At 45.0% G+C, this 24,382-nt stretch overlaps 1 protein-coding gene across 1 annotated transcript in view; it reads left to right on the top strand.

Annotated features, from left to right (window-relative positions):
- SHROOM3 (shroom family member 3) overlaps nt 1-24,382 on the top strand; it is a 212,840-nt gene that overhangs the window by 31,178 nt on the left and 157,280 nt on the right. The window contains exon 2 of the mRNA XM_083631562.1: nt 17,631-17,785. Within this exon, the coding sequence (XP_083487688.1) occupies nt 17,631-17,785 (155 nt within the window). The remainder of the gene's footprint in view (nt 1-17,630; nt 17,786-24,382) is intronic.

Below are 24,382 nucleotides of genomic sequence, written 5' to 3'. Positions count from 1 at the left end.
TGGGAAGCCTACAGAGCAAAGGCTAGCGTGTTGCAGGAGCAAACAGGATTGAAGATTGCCCCGAATGATTCACCGATCCATTAGCTAGCAATGACCATCTCTCAAGAAGTTTGGATACATATCATTTTATTTTGAAAAATGGCCAGTTGTCATTTGGGTTGTAACTGGAAGGTAGGTAATTTTGCTCACCATGTTTGGCATCAGCTGGAATCACCTGGCAAATTTCTGAGGCCTTTGTTGTTGTTTAGTGGTTTAGTCGTGTCTGAGTCTTCGTGACTCCATGGACCAAAGCACGCCAGGCACTCCTGTCTTCCACTGCCTCCCGCAGTTTGGTCAAACTCATGCTGGTAGCTTCGAGAACACTGTCCAACCATCTCGTCCTCCATCGTCCCCTTCTCCTTGTGCCCTCCATCTTTCCCAGCATCAGGGTCTTTTCCAGGGAGTCTTCTCTTCTCATGAGGTGGCCAAAGTATTGGAGCCTCAGCTTCACGATCTGTCCTTCCAGTGAGCACTCAGGACTGATTTCCTTCAGAATGGATAGGTTTGATCTTCTAGCAGTCCATGGGACTCTCAAGAGTCTCCTCCAGCACCATAATTCAAAAGCATCAATTCTTCAGCGATCAGCCTTCTTTATGGTCCAGCTCTCATTTGCATACATCACTACTGGGAAAACCATAGCTTTAACTATATGGACCTTTGTTGGCCTAGGGGTACCATAAAAATCTGTGGGTTCCCCCCGTATTTGTTAAAATAAATAAGCAGACGGCAAAGCAATTGCTGCCGATACGTGTTCTGAACAGGCCCTAGTTTTTGAAATATTGAGATAAGAACTGCAAGATACATTGGAAAGGAAGGCTAGATGAGCAACAATATTTCAGATCTGCACTAAACTGCGCAATAATGGGACTTCTGGGTTAGCGCCATCGGCGAATGGCGGAGTTCCTCCGACCGGAGGAACGGGCTCCGTGGAAATTGGGTCTTCCCGCCGCGGCGAAGGCGGGGACCCGCTAGAAATCCCAGGCAGAGGAGCCTGGGAATGTGGGGTTCGGCAGAGCACCAAGAGCGCCTCCCCTACTCACAGGGAAACCCCCTTTTTGGGGCTCCGGAGCGAAGTGGGGTGAGCAGCGCAGTGCAGCGAACCGATTGCTACTTTCACGGAGGGAAGCCGCACAGCCATCGCCGGAGAGCGCTGACTTTTTCCTGATGACAATTGGACTCTAAACAAAGTACCCGTGAGTAAAAACGGAAAATTGGATTAAGAAATTTGTGAATTAGGCACTGAAGCGGGAAGGTTTAAACAGGAAGTCCGCCTTCCGCTTTTGTAAACAGACTGAAGCAAAAACCTTGCAATCTAATAGCCTGGAAAGTTGTTTTAAAGATTGAAATTTCCTGCATCTACAACCAATAAAACCCCCTTGGAAGCAGGAGAAAAGGGGGGGGGATTTGACTGTTTAAGCCTGCAGGAGAGAGAGTAAAGGAATATAAGTTTCCATCGTCCCAAACCTGGGAACGGGGTGTCAGGACAGAAATCGTTGGAGACGTCCATTGATTAAAAGTGGAGCACTTTGACAGATAGTCAAAAAAAAAAAAAAAAAAAAGAGAAACAAATTAACTTCAACGCTGCTTTCTGCATTTCTGCATTTTAAAGAAACAAAGTATTTGAAAATCAAAAGTAATTTTTCTTTGTTGGATACCTTTTTTAAAGATGGATACAAATAGAAATTGTGTCCCCTAGAGGGAGCCTGTCAGTTTGCTGTTGCAGTTTACTCGGAGACTTCACAGCTGCGAGATTGAGATCGTGGGACCAGTCGTTCGACCTTGAACAGAAATGTGCTGGGAGGAAGTTTTGGTGTCTGCCCTTGGCAGGACAAATGCATTGCTGGAGCAGTTACATGAGAAAATGAACTTGATGAATGAAAAGTGGGACTTGATGACTGCTGTAGCCAGTGAATATGATTCAACAGGAAACAAGGATAAAGAAACTATACAGAGACCAATTTAGGAAACTGGTTCGACAGGGCAAGTCCAAGGGCAGATGAAGATGGAAGAGGTTGCGACTGCACCCCAAGCAACACAAATGGTGAGACCCAAAGTCTTGCAGGAGCAAAAGCCGCTGCTCTGGAAGATTGAACTTGGAGTGTGGATGGAAGTGTCTGGAGTCATGAAACAGGTTGACAATTATCTTTTGGATAACTACTTTTTGGATTACAATGATGATGACGGGGAGTGGGACTGCGGGGAATGGGCTAGCTTGATGAAGGGAAATGGAGATTATTATCGGTTGGAATTCCCCGGAGACCCACTCCCCAAGGAGAAAGGAAAGAAACTACGAAAGAAACCAACAAAAGACAAAGAAGAGCGTAAGCACAAACAAGAACAAGAAAATCTGCAGAAGGGGCATAGAAGAGACTTAATGGCTTCAGACATAAGATCACCAGATTGATGGACTGGATGCAATGGCCAGAAAGGACTGACATAACCCGAGACCAGGAAGAAGGGACGTTGGATAAAAACTAGAGAAAAAGAAAAAGTCTATAAAAAGAAAAATTTCTTTCTATTTTTGGAATTAGTGTAACACTAATGAAATATCAGGGATTATGCTGGAATGGAACCAATTGGCTTTAGTAAAAAGGATTTAAGGAGTTATGTAGAAATATGGCTTAAAATTTGAACTTTAAGGTTTTTAAGGCAAGATAAGGTTAAAGAAATTAATGTAAATTGAATAATAGAAGATAGCAAAAGATGGAAAGGATATGTTGAGTTAATAAATAAGATAGACTGTTAAGATAAATTATGTAAACAAAAATTGAGAAATATGGGAAGAATTTGCTGAAACAACGAACTAAGCTAGAATACAAAAAGGGAGGTGTGAGGAGGTCCAAGAAACAAGCAAATGAAAAGATGCAGTATGGGATTTGTATTCTTTCTTGTTTTTTCTCTTTGTACTTTTTTCTTTTTTTGATATATATTTTTTGTATTCTTCTGTTCTTTTTCTTTTTTTTCTTTTCATACTTATGTATCTTTGAAACTTTGAATAAACATCATTTAAAAAAAATAAATAAACTGCGCAATAATGGCTATTGTGCATGATTATCTATATGTGGTTAGTAATACATGCATCACAAATGACAATGATTTGGATTTGGCAAAACCAGATTTTTCTTATGTTCCTATCCAACTTGGGTGTGCTCATGTTACCATAACAATTGATGTGGAAACAGTTTTTCATTGGACGCCACATTTGTAATATACGGTTACAATAAAAGACACGGATAGGGGGTTAGTTCTTTAAACTGTTTTCTGTCAAGGTCCACCATTGCAGTTTGCTGCTTTTTTGTGTGTGAATTGCTACATTTCCTTATTCTGTGGCCACCAAGTGGGTAAATTGAATGTCTAGATTGCAATGCGTGAAAGGAAATAATTGAAATGGGACCTGCTTGTATTACAAGGTAAACAAGCATGCAGATATAAAACATTATTTGGGGCTTGGGAGAGAGAGACCTGGCTTTGCAGGCAGACTATCATAGTACAGATCGCTGGCATCACCACATAAGAGGTTCAGGTGGCAGGTGGTAATAACGAGATGCAGGGAAGCAGCTGCCAATCAGAGGGGACAATGTTGGGCTAGATCAGGGGTAGGCAAACTAAGGCCAGGGGGCCGGATCCGGACGCCCACCTTCTAAATCCGGCCCGCGGATGGTCCAGGAATCAACATGTTTTTACATGAGTAGAATGTGTCCTTTTATTTAAAATGCATCTCTGGGTTATTTGTGGGGCCTGCCTGGTGTTTTTACTTGATTAGAATGTGTGCTTTTATTTAAAATGCATCTCTGGGTTATTTGTGGGACATAGGAATTTGTTCATTCCCCCCCCCAAAAAAAATAGCCTGGCCCCCCACAAGGTCTGAGGGACAGTGGACCGGCCCCCTGCTGAAAAAGTTTGCTGACCCTTGGGCTAGATGGACGAATAGTTTGACCACTTTCATGGTAACTTCTTCTGTCCCTAAAGCCACATCTGCACCACACATTTAAAGCACTATTATACCACTTTAGCAGTCATGGCTTCCCCTAAAGCACCATGGGTACTGTAGTTTGACCTCCTAATCCCTGCACAGAGCTACAGTTCACAGGGTGATTTAACCATCAATCCCTCTTCCTAGGGATTTTTTTTAAATAATATTTATTACTTTTAAAGATTACAAAACAGGAGAAGAGAAAAGACAAAGAAAAAACAAAGAAAAAAAAAAGAAACAATACAATACAATATATAACAATTCAAAACACAACCTAAACACCTTAAACTAAACTAAACTAAACTAAACAAAACCCTAACCCTAAACAAAACAAAACAAAAACCATTTAAAAACATACGTCACACCTTTCTCATACTCTATTTTTCATTCCCTTGTTTCCTCGACTTCCTCTCACCTCCCTTTTTGTATTCCCCTTCTATTAATTGTTTCAGCAAATCCTTTCCATCTTTCTCTATTTTCTGTCATATTATAAATATCTTAACATGTTTTTTATCATTAAAACTAAACACTTATATATCCTTAACTCCTTATAACATTTCTGCTAAGGCCATAAAGTTTCTTTCCACCTTTTTTCTATCATTCATTAATTTTGCAGTATTTCTATATATAAACTTTAAATTCTCTATTCTTCATCCACCATCTCCTCTCCCTGGTTTCGGATTCTGCCAGTCCTTTCCATCAATTCCATATAGCCCATCAACCTGGAGATCTTATGTCCGAGGCTCTTAACTCTTTTCCAGGTCCCTTCTGCAGGTCTTCTTCATATTCTTTAATGCCAAAGAGCAGATCTCGAGAAAACTCCAACCTGGCAACACTTCCATTCCTTACGGACAAGTCAGCCAAACCTCCACAGCTAAAACTGAGGTCTATAAGATGTTTCATAACATGTTTCAAACTTCCTCCAAATCCAAAGGCCCCCAAAACTCCAGTCTCCTCCAAACCCAAGTCCATGTCCCAAATGTCAGTTAGTCCCTGCATAGAAGGATCTTTCCAACTTTCCTCCTTCCATCCAAGCCGAGATCCAATCTTCAAAATCTGGCTTTTTCTAGATTCAATCATAGAAGGCCTCAACTTATAATCCTCAATTTGCTTCTGTATGGCTGAAGATCCCACTTGTGTTGCTTTAGGCTCGGCAACCACAGCTTTCTCTTTCTCCTCCGCAATCTGTCCAGCCAAAGTGAATTCTTGTGCCAAATCCTGAATTATTTCTGTATTGATGCTCACTTTTTGACTCCAATTAGTCACTTTTTGATCCAAATTGTCAATCTTAAAAGACATGTCATCTGTCTTCTTGTGAAGCTGTTCCAGCGAGTAGCTTATCTTACATAATACCGTCACAATAGCTTCTCCTGTCAACATTTTGAATGGTCCAAGGTCAATCTCTATTTCTCACAATTGCTTATCTTGCAGCTGGTGCACTCCTGTGACAGTTTCAAAGACTCCCTCTAGAGGGAAACAGTCTCCACTTGTATCAATCCAAATAGTTTCAATTTTGAGTTACTTTCTCCTTTTTGAACGCAGAAGAGGACAATGGAAACAGTATCTTTCTCTTATGTAACTAGTTGTTAAAAATGTTCTGTTCGCAGTCAATGAACTCTCCCCGAACTTCACTTTCTCTGGCAGCCCTTTTCCAGGTTCAGAGCAGTGAAAACTTGATTTTTCACTCCCTTCTGCAGGCTCACTAAGTCCAAAATCCCCCCCCCCTTCTCCTGCTTCCAAGGGGGGTTTTGTAATTTTAACCAATGAAAATTTAATCCCTTGCCAAAAACTTTCAAAGACTTTAGCTTATAACGTCTTTGCGATAATCTATTTACAAAAGGGGAAGGCGGACTTCCTGTTTAAGACCTTCCCCGTTTCGGTGCCAAATTAACATATTTGAAGATCCAATTTTGCGTTCTACTCACGGGTAGTTGTTTAAAGTCCAATTGTCCACAGGAAAAAGTCAGCGCTCTCTGGCAACAGCAATGCGGCCTCACTCCACGAAAAAAGCAGTCAGTTCGAAGCGCCGCGCCACTCACCCCACGTCGCTCCGGATCCCCAAAACAGGGTTTCCCCGCGAGTAGGGGAGGCGCAAAAGGTGCCAGCCGAATCCCAGGTTCACAAGCTTCTCCCGCTTGTGATTTCAGTGGGTCTCCACCTTCGCCGTGGCGGTCACACCCTGGTTTTCGCGGAGCTAATTCCTCCCGATCGGAGGAGCTCCGCCATTGCCGGAGGCGCCAACCCGGAAGTCTCCTCTTCCTAGGGAATTTTGGGAACTGTAGCTCTGGGAGGAGAACAGGGATTTGCTAGCGAGACTCAGCACCCTGAACAATCTACAGTGCTCTGGATTCTTTTGGGGGAAACCATGACTGATTAAGTGGTACAATGGTTCTTTAAATACCTTGCGCAGATGTGTTCTAAAGGTAACAAAACAGAGCCCCCTTTTTTAAAAAAAATTAAATTTGGTGCACTCACCAGCTACGGCCCTGTTTGCAAAGTTCTGCATGTTACTTCCCCGTCCAGAACTTGTCAGAGCCCCCTTTTTTAAAAAAAATTAATTTGGTGCGCTCACCAGCTACGGCCCTGTTTGCAAAGTTCTGCATGTTACTTCCCCGTCCAGAACTTGTCAGTGGACATTCAGAATAATTAGAGGTGCTTTGCCATTAGCATTGCTGTGTGGTTTTACAACCTGGCTTGAGTGACTTGTGCGCTCCTTATGGGTACACACTGCTGATCTAAGATGGACAAAAAGAGACAATTTCCGGGGTTTATTTGGCAGATTTTACAAAGCCAAAGCTCCTGCGCTTGCGGTCATACGCCTGCCTCATCCCACGTCCCGTCACTTCCCATTGATGCTAAAAGGCCACGTGTGTGCCTCATAAAAGGCAAGCGTTTTATGGACAGCATCATATGGGTGACAGTGATGGTCGTTGGCATTAAAGCATCATTATAGGACTGAAAGGGCTGGTGGCAATGACCTTTGCCACCAAGCCGCGTTTATGAGGCTGACGCAGTTAGGTTGAGGTCCTGCTTTGAATGGGGACACTGAAAGTTTATTACCTCTTTGTTCAGCTTCTTTCTAAGGCTTTGCCAAAGTCCTGGTGGCACTCGATCCTATGCATGCTTGTTGAGAAACAAGCCCCATTGAGATTAAGGATGTTTACTCGCAAGTAAGTGTGCAATAGGATTGCGCCTTGGGAGCGCATCTGTTCTTTACATAATATCTTGCCCTGTGGACTTTTGTGGTATGGAATGCATTGTCTCCTACCCCAGAAGGCCCAGATCTGTTAAGAGATGGAGGAGAAATTCAGCTGAGTTTGAATTCAAGGGTGACCCTGCCCTAATTCACACTTTCTGAAACACTGCGAGAACCAAAACACAGCCAACCATTGAAATACACTCTTCTCTGAATCTTGTGATTCTATGATTTTCCAACCAAGCAATGTGTACAAAAATGCAAATGTACCAAGGTTAAATGTGCATTTATTACTGAAAATAACATGCAGACGTACATTATTTCAGGGGAAATTGCTTTGCAAAAATATGTATATGTGAATATTAGGAGGAAAATGCTCTAAAACGCTGACGAATCTTTGTGTGTGTGTTTTTATTCACTGGATGTGGGCATGTGGTGAACTGAACTTAAGGCTGGAACGAAATGGGAATTGATAGATTCACCACACCCATGTGCTACATACTCCATTGCCCAGCAATGGGGAAATTTGGCTGGGATCCAAAGTGCTTCTTGAGCACACCGCGTGAATTTTGTTCTCTCCTTGCGGATTCCCTTCCCTTTTGAAAGGAGCTTGTGGGACAAAAGTTTCCCCTTTCCTTGGCCCTTCCTCCTGTGCCTTTTAAGTACAGTCCTGATCCCGCATGCAAGTAAACGGTGGTGGGGAAATTTTCCTGCTACTGAATTGACTCAAAAAGCTGATAAAAGCTGGGGCGGAGAGGTGAGTGGCCGCCTTTTATATCTATGCAAAGGATGGAACTGCCCAAAAAAGATGTTATATTGTTTTTGTATGCCACAACTGCCGCAAGAATTTTGTTAGCCAAAAATTGGAAACTACAAGAAATACCAACAGTTGAGGAATGGCAGATGAAGATGATGGACTTTTTGGAGCTGGCCAACCTGACTGAAGGAATCAGAAAGAGGAGGAACATCAAGAAGATTGGAAGAAATTTAAGGACTATTTAGCTAGATATTCTAATATAGTATAAGTAGAACTACTTGTAAGCACCAAACTGGCCTAGGAGTAAAATATGTGGAATTGTATAACATTATGGATTGAAAACATTATGAAAAGATATTAAGATGGTAATTTGAATAAGTAAAATTTATTTGAAAGTGGATATTGGAAAACTGCTACAATGAGACCTATGGAAACTCAGTTTGGGGGGATCTGAGGAAGTCACTTAACAATGATAACTAAATTGGGATTTTGTTTGTTTGTCTTTTTAATAGTGTAATGTTATCTTTTATCTTTGTTAAAAATTTGGAAAACCAATAAAAAAATTTGAAAAAAATAATCTGCAAAGGATGGGAACGAGGAGAGACAGGACTGGTCTTTGAGAAATGCAAGCCCAAAGGCCTCTTGAGTGTGTGGAAACAGAAGTATTTCCCTTTGGAAGATGGCCTCTGTTTGTTTTGAGAAGGGACATGGAATGCACACACCCAAATACAAGAGATGTCAAGAGCAGAGCTAGCACGCCTGAGTTGTGGTTGGCCTTACAAATGGCGGCTCCAGTGAGGTTGGATCCAGGGTTGCTGTCCCTATATAACCGTCACAGTCCCTACTTTCTGGTCCTTGTCTGGTTCCTAGTTTGCCGTTTGTACAGATTCTAGGGATCCCCTTTTCTAGAAGTTGCTCAACTAGTGGGGCAGAACCTCCTAGCTCTCTGATAGTGGAATTTATACCTCTTTTAAAATATTTTTATTCGGGATTTCAACATAACAATTTATCAAAAATACATCATCCACATTCCCCCCACCCCCCTAAAAAAGAAAAAACCCAGCTTCCCACCCCTCCCCAAGACTTCCCTCATCTCCTCTCTCTGGTTTCTCAGCACATGTTATTCTCTGCATGTTATAAAATTGTAAAGATCCTCAATTTATCTATCTGTATGTTACCAATTCCTGCCAACCTAGCAGTTCGAAAGCACGTCAAAGTGCAAGTAGATAAATAGGTACCGCTCCGGCGGGAAGGTAAACGGCGTTTCCGTGCGCTGCTCTGGTTCGCCAAAAGCGGCTTAGTCATGCTGGCCACATGACCCAGAAGCTGTACGCCGGCTCCCTCGGCCAATAAAGTGAGGTGAGCGCTGCAACCCCAGAGTCGGCCACGACTGGACCTAATGGTCAGGGGTCCCTTTACTTTACTATGTTACCAATAAAGAATTTGTGAGCGTTTATTCAAAACCTGCCAAGGAGTCCAGTTCATTTTGTTGTTTCTTTAAATACTTCGTAAAAGATTCCCATTCTTCTTTAAAATCACAGTAATCCTTGGCACACAGTTTATGTGTCTTCTTTAAAATCACAGTAATGTGTCAATTTCGCCAATTCCGCATAGTCCACCCATTTCTCTTGCCACATTTCTTTAGTTGGGATTTCTTCATTCTTCCACCCTTGCGCTATTGGGACTCTTGCCGCTGTTGTCGCATACATGAAAATGTTTTTTAATTTCCTTGGCAGGTCTTTTCCTACAATCCCTAACAAGAAAGCTTCAGGCTTTTGTACAAATGTTAATTGGAACATTTTCTTCAACTCATTGTATATCATTTCCCAATTTTTTAAAAATTTTACTACAATCCCACAATTTATACCTCTTAATGGGAGGGGGGGAGATGAAGCATGAGGGAGGTTAATGTGGGTGCCCTGGCAGAGCCAATCTGGTGCCCCTGCTGGTGTTTGGGGACTCCCCTTCACCTCTTGCCTTAAGCAACCGTGATACTGCTCCCAGGAAGCTAAGCACAGCAGCTGTGTCCCCACCAAGCAGGCTCCTTCTACCATTTTAAATACGTTTGTTGTTAACTGTGCCAATCTGCCTTTTCTATATTTTGGTGACGGTGCCCAAACTGCCTATCCAAGCAGCAACTGTTGCGGAATGCTGCTGAGCTGCAGCTACTCTATAAAAAGTACAACCAGATCCATTATTCAGATTAAAGATTCTATTTAACCCCTGCAAATGTTTGCACAGTGTAGCCACTGGGGCCACTTTGCTAATATGGCTGCTTCAGAAGTCGGGGGGAGGCAGACTGTTGCAGAGTAGTAGTAATAAAATAATAATAATAATAATAATTTATTTATACCCCGCCCTTCCTGATTCCAAAACCGGGCTCAGGTTGGCTAACAACAAATTTAAAACACTTAATTATAAAGGCAGCATAAAATACAGTATAAAAACATGAATAACGATAAAAATCAAAAATCAATTTAGGGGAAATAAGCATTAGATAATCCCCAGGGCTAGCTGGCTGAATTGGTCCTACTTGGGCCAGCGAGGAGGCCAGGGGAGAATTAACTGTGGGGTCTCAGAGCGGGTGATCTTCATAAAAGGGGAGGGGGAGGGAAGGGAAATAAAAGATCAGGCTGAATTCAAGTTAAAGAGTAAATGAAGAAGGCTGGCAGAGGGCAAAGAAGAAGAAGAGGAGGAGTTTGGATTTGATATCCCGCTTTATCACTACCCTAAGGAGTCTCAAAGCGGCTAACATTCTCCTTTCCCTTCCTTCCCCACCACAAACACTCTGTGAGGTGAGTGGGGCTGAGAGACTTAAGAGAAGTGTGAGTAGCCCAAGGTCACCCAGCAGCTGCATGTGGAGGAGTGGAGATGCGAACCCGGTTCCCCAGATTACGAGTCTACCGCTCTTAACCACTACACCACGCTGGCTCTCAAAGAAGAACTTTCAGCAATAGAGCTGAACCTTCCATTACGCAGGATGGCTCAGGCAGTGGCTCTTGTGGAGGGGCCAGGGAGCCCTAGTGGCAGGGCCGCCAGCTGCCCCTCTCTGCTGGAGGGCAGAGCTGTATGTTCTACTCAACCGCTTGGTGTCCCCTAAGCTAGCTTGCTGCTCTCAGGCATGGCAGAGAAAGCTGTCCCTCAATGCCAGTGCTGACAGAAGATCAGAGTCCCAGGCTGGTTGGCTGACCAACCCTGATGTGCTTATCTGGGGTGGGATTAATTCAGGCAACTTGCTGAAGTTTAGGTGGGTTCCCATGAGGCAAGACACAGTGATAACAGCAAGAACCTTTATTGAACTAACAGAACTGGACAAAGCAGCTGCTTATATACATTTCTGAAGGCCTGGGCCACTCCCACTCCCATCGTGATTGGCTGTCTAAACTTCCAAGCTGCGAATCATAACTCAGAGTTCAAGGGCCAATGACAGAGGCCCAAATCCTGAAATGTTCTGTGATTGGATATCATGCATCGAATCGGAACACACGGGCTCAGAATCCTTAGTCCAGACTCAAGCTCAGGCAAACACAGACCACTGAATACATAACACTTGCTGTCATCAGATGTGGTGATGGCCGTTAGGCAAATTCACAGGGGACGTGTTGGCTAATCCTGATGGCTGTAGGGTTTTGATGGATCCAGGCCAGATGGTTGGCTGGGTGTGAAAAACGTTCAGGACAACTGGAGGAGGGGGGAACCGTTGCAGCAAGCAAAGTCCCAACTATCCCATCTGCTGCCTTCTTTTTTTCAAATCTGCATTGCAAGGTAATAAAATAATAATAATAATAATAATAATAATAATAATAATAATAATAATAATAATAAATTTTATTTATACCCCGCCCTCCCCTGCCGGAGCCAGGCTGAGGGCAGCTAACACCAGTAAAATTACAATAAAAACATAATAGGGGGGAACCCCAATTTAAAATACAGGTTAAAATGCAATTAAAAATGCCGCCTCACCAAGAGACCCCATGTGCCATCTGAGGTGTTTGGAGACAATGGAAGAGAATGCAGCTGTGGCACTGCCACCTTAAAGAGTCTTTTTGCCCAGGATTACAGTGCCTGAACTCAGTCAGCCCTCCTTGACATTCTCCAGGCCTGATGCAATGGCAGAGCTTGAGGTTTCAAATTTTAGCAGCACCCTGTGCAACCCCCAAATTTGGTCCTCCCCGCCTTCCATTCTAGATCATAGTTGCAGAACCCCCTTGTGGCACCCCCAGACTCTGCACCCAGGGCGACTGAACCTGTCACGCTTCTCTAAATCCTCCTCTTCCTACAATTGCATTCTCTTCCACTGTGTCCAGACACCTTGACTGTGTCTTTTCAAAGGCCAGGCAAAAATTGGTGTTGATACAGAATGCAGATGCCAGGCCAGATTTCTGGTGAGAAAATCTGATGCCCTATAGAGCCATTTGCTGCTGCTTGTGACTAGCAGGAACAAAATATATTCAAATATATTTAATTTCATATCAGTTACTAAATATAGAATTTGTGTCATGCTGCTGCGGCAGTTTGATTGTCTTAGCAGAGTTAATACATATATTACCTTACCTGGTCATTGAGCAAGAAATGCTGCTTCAACATTTGATGCTTTCCTTGTTTTCATATTTATAGCTCAATCTTTGTTTAGTAAGGAGATGAAGAGAAGGAGCTTCTCTTTGCTTCCTAAATAGAAATCTCTCGTGGAGCCAGGAATGACTCTGCTCATGCAGGTGGAAAATCAACTTAAGGGCTAAGCCTTCTTTCTGCTATTGGATTAAGAATTCAGAGTCGCCACAAGGAGTCAGATAAGGAAGCACAATCCCATTTACACCTTTGATGCCGGCATCAAATTTTGTTTTCTAGCAGGTTTCTAGTCTTCATGATCGCTGTGAGAGAAACTCAAGTATAAATCTGCAACTTTTTCATGCAACCACACAAGTCGCTCTCTCATTATCTTAGTTTTATTTATTATTTTGTTTTTTTAAAAAGCTATTTCCTGCAGATAGTGTATTATCAGCACCAGCAGTTCATTTGTGCTGGTTGTTTTGCCACAATTATCTTGGAGAAGAGCAGGGGAGCTGCTGTGGCCCTCAGTACTCCTCCTTCCTTCCAGATCAGATTTCCTTTCAAAATTTCAAGGTATGCAGAAATTATAGGTTGCCTTTCCCATTTTGTTGCATTTATGAGGCTGTTACTCATAACACGCAGCATTGGCCTGGCATGTAGAAGGTCCCCTAGTCCAAACCCTGGCATCTCCAGGTGGGACCTAGCGGATCGCTTCTCTGAAATCCTGGAGACCTGCTGCTAGTCAAAGTAGACAGTACTGAATTAGGTGGACAAATGGTCCAAATCCTTATGAAGTAGCTACCTATGATTGCTATATAATACTTGGCAAAAAAATCCAAAAAGATAATATCTCATTTGCACATTTGTATATATAATAGCGCAATGACAAACCTAGACAGCATCTTAAAAAGCAAAGACATCACCTTGCCAACAAAGGTCCGTGTAGTTAAAGCTATGGTTTTCCCAGTAGTGACATATGGAAGTGAGAGCTGGACCATAAAGAAGGCTGATCGCCGAAGAATTGATGCTTTTGAATTATGGTGCTGGAGGAGACTCTTGAGAGTCCCATGGATTGCAAGAAGATCAAACCTATCCATCCTTAAGGAAATCAGCCCTGAGTGCTCACTGGAAGGACAGATCCTGAAGCTGAGGCTCCAATACTTTGGCCACCTTATGAGAAGAGAAGACTCCCTGGAAAAGACCCTGATGTTGGGAAAGATGGAGGGCACAAGGGGAAGGGGACGACAGAAGATGAGATGGTTGGACAGTGTTCTCGAAGCTACCAGCATGAGTTCGACCAAACTGCGGGAGGCAGTGGAAGACAGGAGTGCCTGGTGTGCTCTGGTCCACGGGGTCACGAAGAGCAGGACACAACTAAACGACTAAACAACAATATATAATAGCTAAATCGTTTTATGTCACTGTCTCCTTACCTTACCACGGTGTATCTGCAGAAAACACAATGCAGACAACTGTTAACAGATATTACCGTATCCACATTGGGGATAAGTGGAAACTTTTGGTTCAGAATTTTGTTTTAGCATCTAGTGGTACTCCGGATGTTCTGAGACCTCCTTCCAGTGCGCCGATATCACCACCTCCTTTGCAGTGTGGGCTTCAAAAGATGTCTACTGAGCTATTTCCTTCAGCTTTCCCTCTCTGCACTTGCCCATGGCAGACTCAGTCAACTCTGTAGTTCTTGTTGAAAACAATGGATGTTCTTATAGTTAAACTATGGAACTCATTCCCACCAGTGCTTTTTTTCAAGAAAAATAGGTGCCGGAATTCACTATGAAGTTGAGTTGCTGTGCTCACCAGGCCTGAGCTGTTTTGTTTCTTTGAATAAAGAGTTAACTTCATGGACACCTTGTGAGTTATTGCAGACCTGTACCCAACACCCGCCACCTGACACTGAGTAGGAATTTAAATTTGCATCTCTCACATCCAGTTATTTCATTGGTTGCTCAGGAGCCTGTGGGATTCACGGGTTTTTAGGCTAATGCTCACCTAGATCCCAAAGCCTAGAATAGACTTCCTTCTCTTGGCCACTTGGACAGTATCCCCAGTCTTGCTACCCTGAGATCAAAAGACCAATCCTGACTCTTTTCTTTTCTTTCCTGGCAAGGTCTCATGTTGGCGTGCTGCGTTTCATGTTTCCTGGTTTCACTGTTTCCCAGTCTGTCTGTTGAAACAGGTGCTTGGTGAAATAGGTGGTGTCTCCCGCTGGGCTTTTGTTTGCCTTTGCAATCATGGTGACGTTGGCTGAAGGTAGAGTTGTGTATCGTATGATGTCACTTGCTGAATCTGAGCACTGCTGTTGTCTTGGGGTTGACACCACACCCTAAATGCAAATCCTTCTTCCAGGTTTATTTTCAGAATATGGCCCTGTTTAAACTGCAGTGCACTGGAAGAAGAAGAAGAAGAAGAAGAGAAGAGTTTGGATTTGATATCCCGCCTTTCACTCCCTTTAAGGAGTCTCAAAGCGGCTAACATTCTCCTTTCCCTTCCTCCCCCACAAGAAACACTCTGTGAGGTGAGTGGGGCTGAGAGACTTCAGAGAAGTGTGACTAGCCCAAGGTCACCCAGCAGCTGCATGTGGAGGAGCGGGGAAGCGAACCTGGCTCACCAGATTACGAGACTACTGCTCTTAACCACTACACCACACTGGCTCTCCACACTGGAAGCTCAAAGATGCTGTCGAAAACCCAGGGGATGATCTAATTTTGAGTGAACTCACTTCAGCCCTAGCCCTTGGTGATCTTTAACACAACATATCCCTTATATATCCTATAGGTCACTGCGATCAGCAGGAGAGTTTCTCCTTAAAGTCCCCCAAATACCAGAAACCTTTACTATTTTTAAAACTCTTTTTAGCTGATTTTATGTTTGTTATTTGCCTTGAGACATCACTAAAAAGCCGATTGATTGATTGATTGTTAATAATAAAACACACAGGAGTAGATCAACCAACTTGACAGGCTAGCTTCAACTTTACTACATATTTCTATCCAGGTGGATAAAGACAACTGGTTTATACAGTACAGTGGTACCTTGGGTTAAGAACTTAAGTCGTTCCGGAGATCTGTTCTTAACCTGAAACTGTTCTGAACCTGAAGCACCACTTTAGCTAATGGGGCCTCTCGCTGCCACTGTGCCACTGCTGCGCAATTTGTGTTCTCATCCTGAAGCAAAGTTCTTAACCCGAGGTACTATTTCTGGGTTAGCGGAGTCTGTAACCTGAAGTGTCTGTAACCCGAAGTACCACTGTATACGCATAGGAGCCAAACTGAAGCGATATATTGATGCACAGCTTTCTTATGTAATGTGTGGAACTTCTCAAGCTCACTGTTTGCCTCCTAAACGTATGAACCAACCTGGACCGTGTGATCATCGTCTGAGGCCCTTCTTTGTGTGCTTCCTCTGCAAGAGGTCCAGATTATGGCAACACGGAAACAGGCCTTTCTGTAGTGGCTCCCCATTTGTGGAATGCTCTCCCCAGAGAGATTCACCTGGCGCCTTCATTATACACCTTTAGGCACCAGTTGAGAATGTTCCTCTTCAACCAGGCCTTTGAATGACTGACATCCTATACCCTTTTAAGTATGTGTGTTTATTTGGGGGGGGCAGGGGGTTATTCTTTTGTTTTGTTCTTACTCTTGTTTCTATTATGTATTTTGTGTTTTTATTTTGCCTTTTTATGCTGTGAACTACCCTAAGATCTTCAGATGAAGGACAGTATGCAAATTTAATAAAATAAAATAAAGGTAAAGGGACCCCTGACCATTAGGTCCAGTCGTGACCGACTTTGGGGTTGCGGCGCTCATCTCGCTTTATTGGCCAAGGGAGCCGGCGTACAGCTTCTGGGTCATGTGGCCAGCATGACTAAGCCGCTTCTGGCGACCCAGAGCAGCGCATGGAAACGCCGTTTACCTTCCAGCCAGAACGGTACCTATTTATCTACTTGCACCTTGACGTGCTTTCGAACTGCTAGGTTGGCAGGAGCAGGGACAGAGCAATGGGAGCTCACCCCGTCACGGGGATTCGAACTGCTGACCTTCTGATTGGCAAGTCCTGGGCTCTGTGGTTTAACCCACAGCGCCACCTGCACAAGTTTTATCAAAGAGTGCTTTTGGACAGTTACAATTTTCTGGTGCAATTCAGTCACATACCAGCAAATCCAGACTGCATAATTATAGCTGATTGGGAAGCCTTGCTCAACAAACCCACTTTCCCCAAATTGGACTTTTTGCAATAAGTAAAGTGATGTCAAAATGCACTGGAAGACGGGGGATAATGCCTGCTTGACGCAATGTCACTTAATCTGCCTGCAGATTTCTCCTTGCAGTTTCCCCGACCTGCAGTTTGAATTGGCACAGCCCAACAAAAAGTCCTACCACATGACTCTTGTGATCGTACAGCTTGGTTCTAAAATACTGGCCACAGTCTGACAGGCCACATTGCATATGTTTCAGGAAGTTTTGTTCCACTTCAGGCCAGAAGCACCAAGCTGAGGAGTCTGGCACATTCTGATTTCTGTGTCTTGTTGACTTTTGGTTTCAAGGTTCAGGCTGTTTCCTTGCAAACAAACGGTTCTGAGAAAGAAAGAAAGAAAGAAAGAAAGAAAGAAAGAAAGAAAGAAAGAAAGAAAGAAAGAGAAAGAAATAAAATTGTTAAACTGGATAGAACAATTCAACTTGGCAGATACACTGCGCCATCTCTTGATATTTCTTAAGTACTGAAACAAAAGAAGCACAACTGGAACCCAACAATACTGTATTAGGATCTGGTGACAAATAGAATTCTCTGTGAGATTTGTGAGCTTCCTAACAGTAGGAACAACTGAGCACTGGGGGGGGGGGGGAACCTGCCAAAGGGAGGCTGTGAAATATTGTTTCTGGACATCTTGCAAGAGCTTTGGGGCTGAGAACTGAGTAAACTTTCAGCAGGGCTGAGAACAGCAACTTTATATTTGTGCGGCACGTAGAAATAAGTTTGAACGTCCACAACAATTTCATTAATTTCTCTAGGGTGGGAGGAAGGAGGGCGTGGCGAAAAGCAATCCTGTTGAAACCATTGTTCTGTTTCTCTCCTTGTGCCACCACCCCCCAATCCAGATTGAAGAAGGAGGGAAAGCAGATTTATTGAACTCTCAGCTGCAGCCTGGAGATGAAGTGGTGAACATCAACGAGGTGGAGCTCAGCAGTTCCAGGCAGAAAGCCATCTCCTTAGTAAAAGGCTCATGCAAGAAATTGAAACTGCTTGTCCGCAGGTAGGTAAGCGTAAGCCACGATAGAGGTGCAAAGGGTTGTTGCGTACTGTAAGGGGTATCGGGTGGTTGCTCGAGAGCAATCAGGCAAGATGCCTCACTGGTCTGTTCTAAAGCTTTATTATTGGTGCTAAAAACCTTTACAATTCAGAGCGCCTCTATTCCATGTCTTCTCATTCACTGGCAGAATCTGAGAGCGGGCGGTCCTTAAATCTTCCCCAGCAGAGTAGTTTCTTGACCCCCAGTCTACGCCTCCCCTCTCTGCCAGGAAGCCTACTGCGCAAGGAAGGCTTGGGTAAAGGGGGACCTCCCTCCTCCCCGCTTTGCTCAGGCAAGGTGTCCTGGCACCGCCTTGCCTCCCCCGAGCCCTGCATCTCCTCCCCACTAGAGGCGTGGCTTCCTTCCTCCGCTGAGGAAGTGCTGCTTCCCACGATCTTTGGGGGCTCTCTGTAATCCATCCGCCTTTTCCCCTCTCGCCCCTGAGCTGATGGCAGTTCCCTGACACATACCATTGCAATTCTGTCACAGTTCTTGTGGTGCTTGCTAAAATTATGTGGCTATCAAATACCTAGGGATCGCTGTTGCTCACCTACCCTCTTGTTTCATAAATGCAATCCAGATAGCTGCGAATGAGTCTAAACATAAAGGCAGTGATTCCAACACTCGGTTTTTCGATGGACCACTTGAACATTGCTCAGGTTCTTGGCAGGCCGTCCGCTTAATGATGCTACAACAGGCCCCTCAAAAATGTGCGCCCGGGGCCATGGCACCCCCACGCTATACCCCCTGGGGGGTCCAAACTGGGTCATTGACCCGGGTGAAATAAAGCCTAATTTCTCCCCTGCCCTTGGGTCTCTTCCGGCTTTACCATTCTATGGTTCTGTGATTGTGTGACATCGGTTGCTCCTATCTCTGTGCATCTTCAGTTTCTTCCATTTATAGAAAAAAAGACACCCCCCGCCCAGTCCACACCCCGATGCTAACGACCTGATCACTGGCGGTTAGCAGTCCATGAGAAAGAAGCCATGCATGGGGCTCTGTCCTCCCCCTCCCTTTCCCCCCTTTAATTTGGTCTATTTTTAGATCTAAGTTCCCTTTCCCCGCCCACACTTTATAGCAAGAGTTCTGCAGGTGGAGGCAGAGCAGTTCACCTGGCTGAGCACACTGTGCTTCCAGAATGGCTTATCTGAGTCAGAATCGGGTCAAAAACAAAACAAAACAGAATGCATGCAGTTTCAGTGCCGATGTTAGCCAAGCCCAAGTGGTTTGCTGACTCCTTTCAGCGAGAACAATCCGCTCGCATTCCATCAGCATCACCTGAGCAGCGCGGCCATTTCCAGAGCCCGGGACACCTTCCAGATTCTCTTTTAGCCCTGTTAACTGGTTTGTGGCCTCTCCCCTAAAAGAAGCAGCTTTTGCTTATTTGCTTTCATTGGTCAGTTGCACACCCCTTCACTTCCTGGGTCAGCATTACTCTTCCCATACTGATTTATAAATAAAAGCACTATCACACCACTCTGACAGTCCTGGAGGATCCTGGGAGGAGTTGTTTGTTCAGAGAGCTGGGAATTGTGACTCTGTGACATCGGCAAACTACATGTCCCACGATTCTGCTTGACAATCAAAGGGGCTTGATTGTGCTTTAAACACATGGGGTGGATATGACCTGAGAAGCTATTGCTAGTCACCGTATTTTTCGCTCCATAAGACGCACCAGACCATAAGACGCACCTAGTTTTTGGAAGAGGAAAAGAAAACAAAAATATTCTGAATCCCAGAAGCTAGGACAGCCAGCGGGATCGCAGCACAGCCATCCTGCTGGCTGTCCTGGCTTATGGGATAGCCGTGCGCAACCTCTCCCGGACAGGGGGAGCCTTCATCCCCTGCCCAGGAGAGGCTGCGCACGGCTAAGTCTCCCCCAAGAGCTGCACTCCCTTTAAAGAGCGTGTGGAGCGTGTGTGCAGCTCTTGGGGGCTTTTCCCCGAGGAGGGAGAAGGGCAGCCCTTCACATGCTCCACGCGGCTCTTTAAAGGGAGCGCTGAGAAGAGCCTCCCGTCTGCATTCACTCCATAAGATGCACACACATTTCCCCTTACTTTTTAGGAGGGGAAAAGTGTGTCTTATAGAGCGAAAAATACGGTATATTCAAGACTGTGTTTATGGTGAGAGCCCGTAAAAGCACAAGAGCACCATAAAGTTAACTCTTTTTAGCAAAAACAGGATCTGCTCAGGCTTAATGAGCCCAGCAACTTATCTGTGGCAGGTCTTGCCCCATTAATCAGTTGCTGAGACTGAAGGTCCCCACTTCCCCAAAGGCATCTAAGTCGCTTCCTTTCCAGGGTTTCCCCCAAGCAATCTGATACTATGCCTGAGTGAAGCTAACTACTCATCCACCCTCTTCATTCCTCTCTAGGTTCTGGGAGACCAGGAGGGAGGGGAGCTTGTTGCAGCAGGAGGGGGAGACACTTGTGACTCTTCACCAGCCAAACTCATCTCTGCCTCTTGGCCTCCTCCTCTCCTGCTTCAGCTTCTACCTCTGATTCTGGACTGCTGTCTGCCACAGATTCCCCCTGCTCACTGAGCCCTGTTACATCTTCAGCTTCTGACACCTCCCCCAGTCTTCTCACTCTTCTCCCTGTGACTACTCATAGTCATCCCACCACCACTCCCCAGGCTCTGAGCTGTCTTCACTTGGGGGTTCCCCAGCTGGTTCGTCCCACCATTCCTCAGTGTCCTGTCAGTCAATGACAACCAAACAGAGGACTGCATTTGACCCCTGCCCCGAATGATATACTAACCCATGTTATGATGTCATCATTCTGGGTGTTACTCACCCATGCTCCATATTATTGGCTGCTACTGGTATGGATGATCATATAGAAGAGGTTATGACCTCGCATTATGGGTTGGTGCCTACAGATTAGCCAAGAAAGGGGTGGTAATTAGACAGGAGGCTGCCAATTTGGACAGTAGCCTCATGTCTTGCATGATGTGCGATTCTTCCCTGCTGCGTGTTGGGAAATGCATGTTTGCAAGAATAGCTTATAAAGCTCTCTGGAGCAAGGATTGCCTTGGGGGGGGGGGCTTGCATTGTTTTATAAGATTAAAGCACCGTATTTTTCGATCTATAGGACGCACCCGACCATAGGACGCACCTAGTTTTAGAGGGGGAGAACAAGAAAAAAAATTCTCTCCCTCTCTGCGCAGCACCCCTTCAGCGAAGCGGCAGGAGAAACGGAGCACCTTCCATTTCTCCTCCCGCTTTGCTGAAGGGGCGCTGCGCAGAGAGGGAAAGCTGTGCAGCGCCTCTCCAGTGAAGCGAAGCCAGGAGAGCAAGAGGGATCGGCTTCAGCGAAAGTAACACAAAGCTCTCCAGGCTTCAGAGAAAGCAATGTGAAACCTCCGGAGCGCGGCGGGAGCGCTCCTGCTGCGCTTCGGAGGCTTCGTGTTGCTTTCACTGAAGCCATGGAGCCTGCATTCGCTCCATAAGATGCACACACATTTCCCCTTAATTTTTGGAGGGGGAAAAGTGAGTCTTATAGAGCAAAAAATACGGCATCCTGTATGTTGACAAATAACAGCAAAACACCTCTCCTACATTCAGTATGTTCTGGCTATGATCCACAAAAGAACAGTTGGTTTAATAAGCCCTTAACTCGCTTGAACTTTTATTCTCACAGAAGATACTTTGGCCAGGAGGCAATGAGATTCATTTGTTCCTTCCTCGCGTTTGACTGTTCAGACAGAAGCAATAAAGCGGAAGTGTGTTTTGCGGGTTTGGGAGTTGGCTCTTTCTAGACAGATAAACCTCTATGTATAAACAAAAATGCTTGCGTCATGTTCACTGAGTAGTGTGATAAGTAGACCATGGATGCTGGATTGAGCACCAGTAAAAGCTAGGGAGGGTCCAATCTGTCAATCTTAGTTTCTTTCAGTTTGCCATATTCCAATCAATTTGCATTAAAATTAAGTCTTCATGAAAATTCACCAGCATATATAATCTGGCGAACATAAGGGAGAAATTCACAGAGGGGGTGGAATTCTAGTAAAGTTAAAGGTAAAGGACACCTGGACGATTAAGTCGAATTAAAGGCAACTATGGGGTTGCGGCGGTCATCTTGCTTTCAGGCCAAGGGAGCAGGCATTTGTCCACAGACAGCTTTCCGGGTCATGTGGCCAGCAGGACTAAACCGCTTCTGGCTCAACAGAACACCATGACAGAAACCAGAGCAGTGCACGGAAACGCTGTTTACCTTCCCGCTGCAGCAGTACCTATTTATCTACTTGCACTTTGACGTGCTTTTGAACTGCTAGGTTGGCAGGAGCTGGGACAGAGCAACGGGAGCTCACCCCGTCGCGGGGATTCGAACCGCCGACCTTCTGATCGGCAAGTTCAAGAGGCTCAGTGGTTTAGACCACAGCACCACCTGCATCCCCTGAATTCTAGTAAGGAGCTCTGGTTTGATGAGCAGTTTACCTATCTCAGTGCTGTTCACTGATACTGTTTAGCTGTGAAAAAATAAGAACCTCTTAGTAAGTCTGCCTATGATCCTCATACACTTAAAATCTCAGTGGCCTGACTTTTCTTTCAGATTGTCCTGCCTCCTACCTTTCAGTGCATTTATTATATTGTTTTACATCTACTGGTTTAATTTATTGCCGTACAGTTCACTTGGCCTCCTCCATGCATTTTATGATAGGGGAACATGAACTTTCCGCAGTATAGCTGACAAGTCCCTCGGTTTCTGTCGAAGGGGGAAACCAAAGCTGACTCAGGTGAGTTCTCAGGTCACCATAAGCGCACAACAGTTATTGGAAGGCATGCAAAGAAAACGGTAGATAAAAACGAATGGGGCAAAGGCTGACGTCTATTTGATGGATGGGATAAATATAAGGTCCAGAAGCAGCAATGTGCATCCAGCTACCCAGGCCCCAATCCCCTCTGGTCTGATTATGTTGCCACTGCAGAGCGGTGTTGTAATCTGCAACTCGTGAGGGAGAACAGATTTTTATCATGTTTTCAGCAGTCATGCAAAGCAGGGCAAGCGGGAATCTCAATGGACTTTGAATGAAGGACCATTTCCCAAGCAGTAACTTAACACAGGGGGCATAAGGTAAAGGAGCCCTGGATGGTTAAGTCCAGTCAAAGGCGACTTTGGGGTTGCGGTGATCATCTCGCTTTTCAGGCCGAGGGAGCCGGCGTTTGTCCACAGACAGCTTTCCAGGTCATGTGGCCAGCAGGACTAAACCGCTTCTGGCGCAACGGAACACCATGATGGAAACCAGAGTGCACGGAAATGCCATTTACCTTCCCGCCACAGCGGTACCTATTTATCTACTTGCACTGGCGTGCTTTCGAACTGCTAGGTTGGCAGGAGCTGGGACAGAGCAACGGGAGCTCACGCTGTCGCAGGGATTTGAACCGCCAGCCTTCTGATTGGCAAGTCCAAGAGGCTCAGTGGTTTAGACCATAGCACCACCTGCATCTGCAGTGGATATATAACTACCCGAAAAACCAAATATTTATGGCTTGTGGAGGAACAGTCATGTGGTCAGCCTGTGTCTGGTCTGGGCTATACCAATTCAGCTTGCAGTCAGGAGAACTCACATGACTGGGTGCACCTCTACTTCCCTCTGTCTCTGCCCTAATTCTCCCATTTATAAAATCAGATATCAAGGAGAATTCATCTCACATTTTTTCTTAGAGTCATACTGTGGCGTTCGTACGGAGCCCCCGGTCGTCTCACAGACTATTGACCCGTACACCACTAATCCGCTGCCACCAAACAGGTCCTCCCGGTAAATCACTTAATCTCAGTCAGGTTCTTAAGTTAACAATGAAGATTGTAGTTTATTGCAAACACAAACAAACTTTAAATGCATTCGAAACGCTGTTACCCTTTACCCTTACTTTAGTCTTATTTTATTCTGTCTCTAACTCTTCTACCTCCCCTCACACAAGAACCAACTGCACTAACTGTCTCTCTATTTCCATCTGTCTGCCAACTGCTTTCCCAACCAACCAACCAACTAACTAACTAACTAAACCTGGGGCTAAGCCCTTTTATAAACAGGTAGGCTCTGCCTCTGGATTTTCTATTGGTCCAGCTATTAACTCTTTCTCTCCCCCTGTACAGACATTTTCAAAAGAACGGGCAAATGCCACACATGCCATCATAGATTGTAGAGTTGGAAGGGACCCAGGGGTCATCTAGCCCAACCCCCTGCAATGAAGGAGTCTCAGCTAAAGCATCTATGACAGATGGCCATCTAACCTTTGCTTAAAAACCTCCAAGGAAGGAGAGCCCACCACCTGCTGAGGGAGACCGTTCCACTGCCAAACAGCTCTTACTGTCAAAAGGTTCTTCCTGATATTTGGTCCGAATCTCCTTGTAACTTGTTTTGAGTCCTACCCTCAAGAGCAGCAGTTTGCTCCATCTTCCATGTGATAGCCGTTATTTGAAGATGGCTATCCTCTCACTTGGGACGCTGGTGGTGCTGTGGGTTAAACCACAGAGCCTAGGACTTGCCGATCAGCAGGTCGGCAGTTCGAATCCCTGCGAGGAGGTGAGCTCCCGTTGCTCGGTCCCTGCTCCTGCC

This window comes from Podarcis filfolensis (genome assembly GCF_964270895.1).
Source record: "Podarcis filfolensis genome assembly, chromosome: 9".
Taxonomy (NCBI): domain Eukaryota; kingdom Metazoa; phylum Chordata; class Lepidosauria; order Squamata; family Lacertidae; genus Podarcis; species Podarcis filfolensis.
The sequence above is the reverse complement of the archived record's forward strand: the minus strand, read 5'-3'. Positions and strand labels throughout refer to the sequence as shown.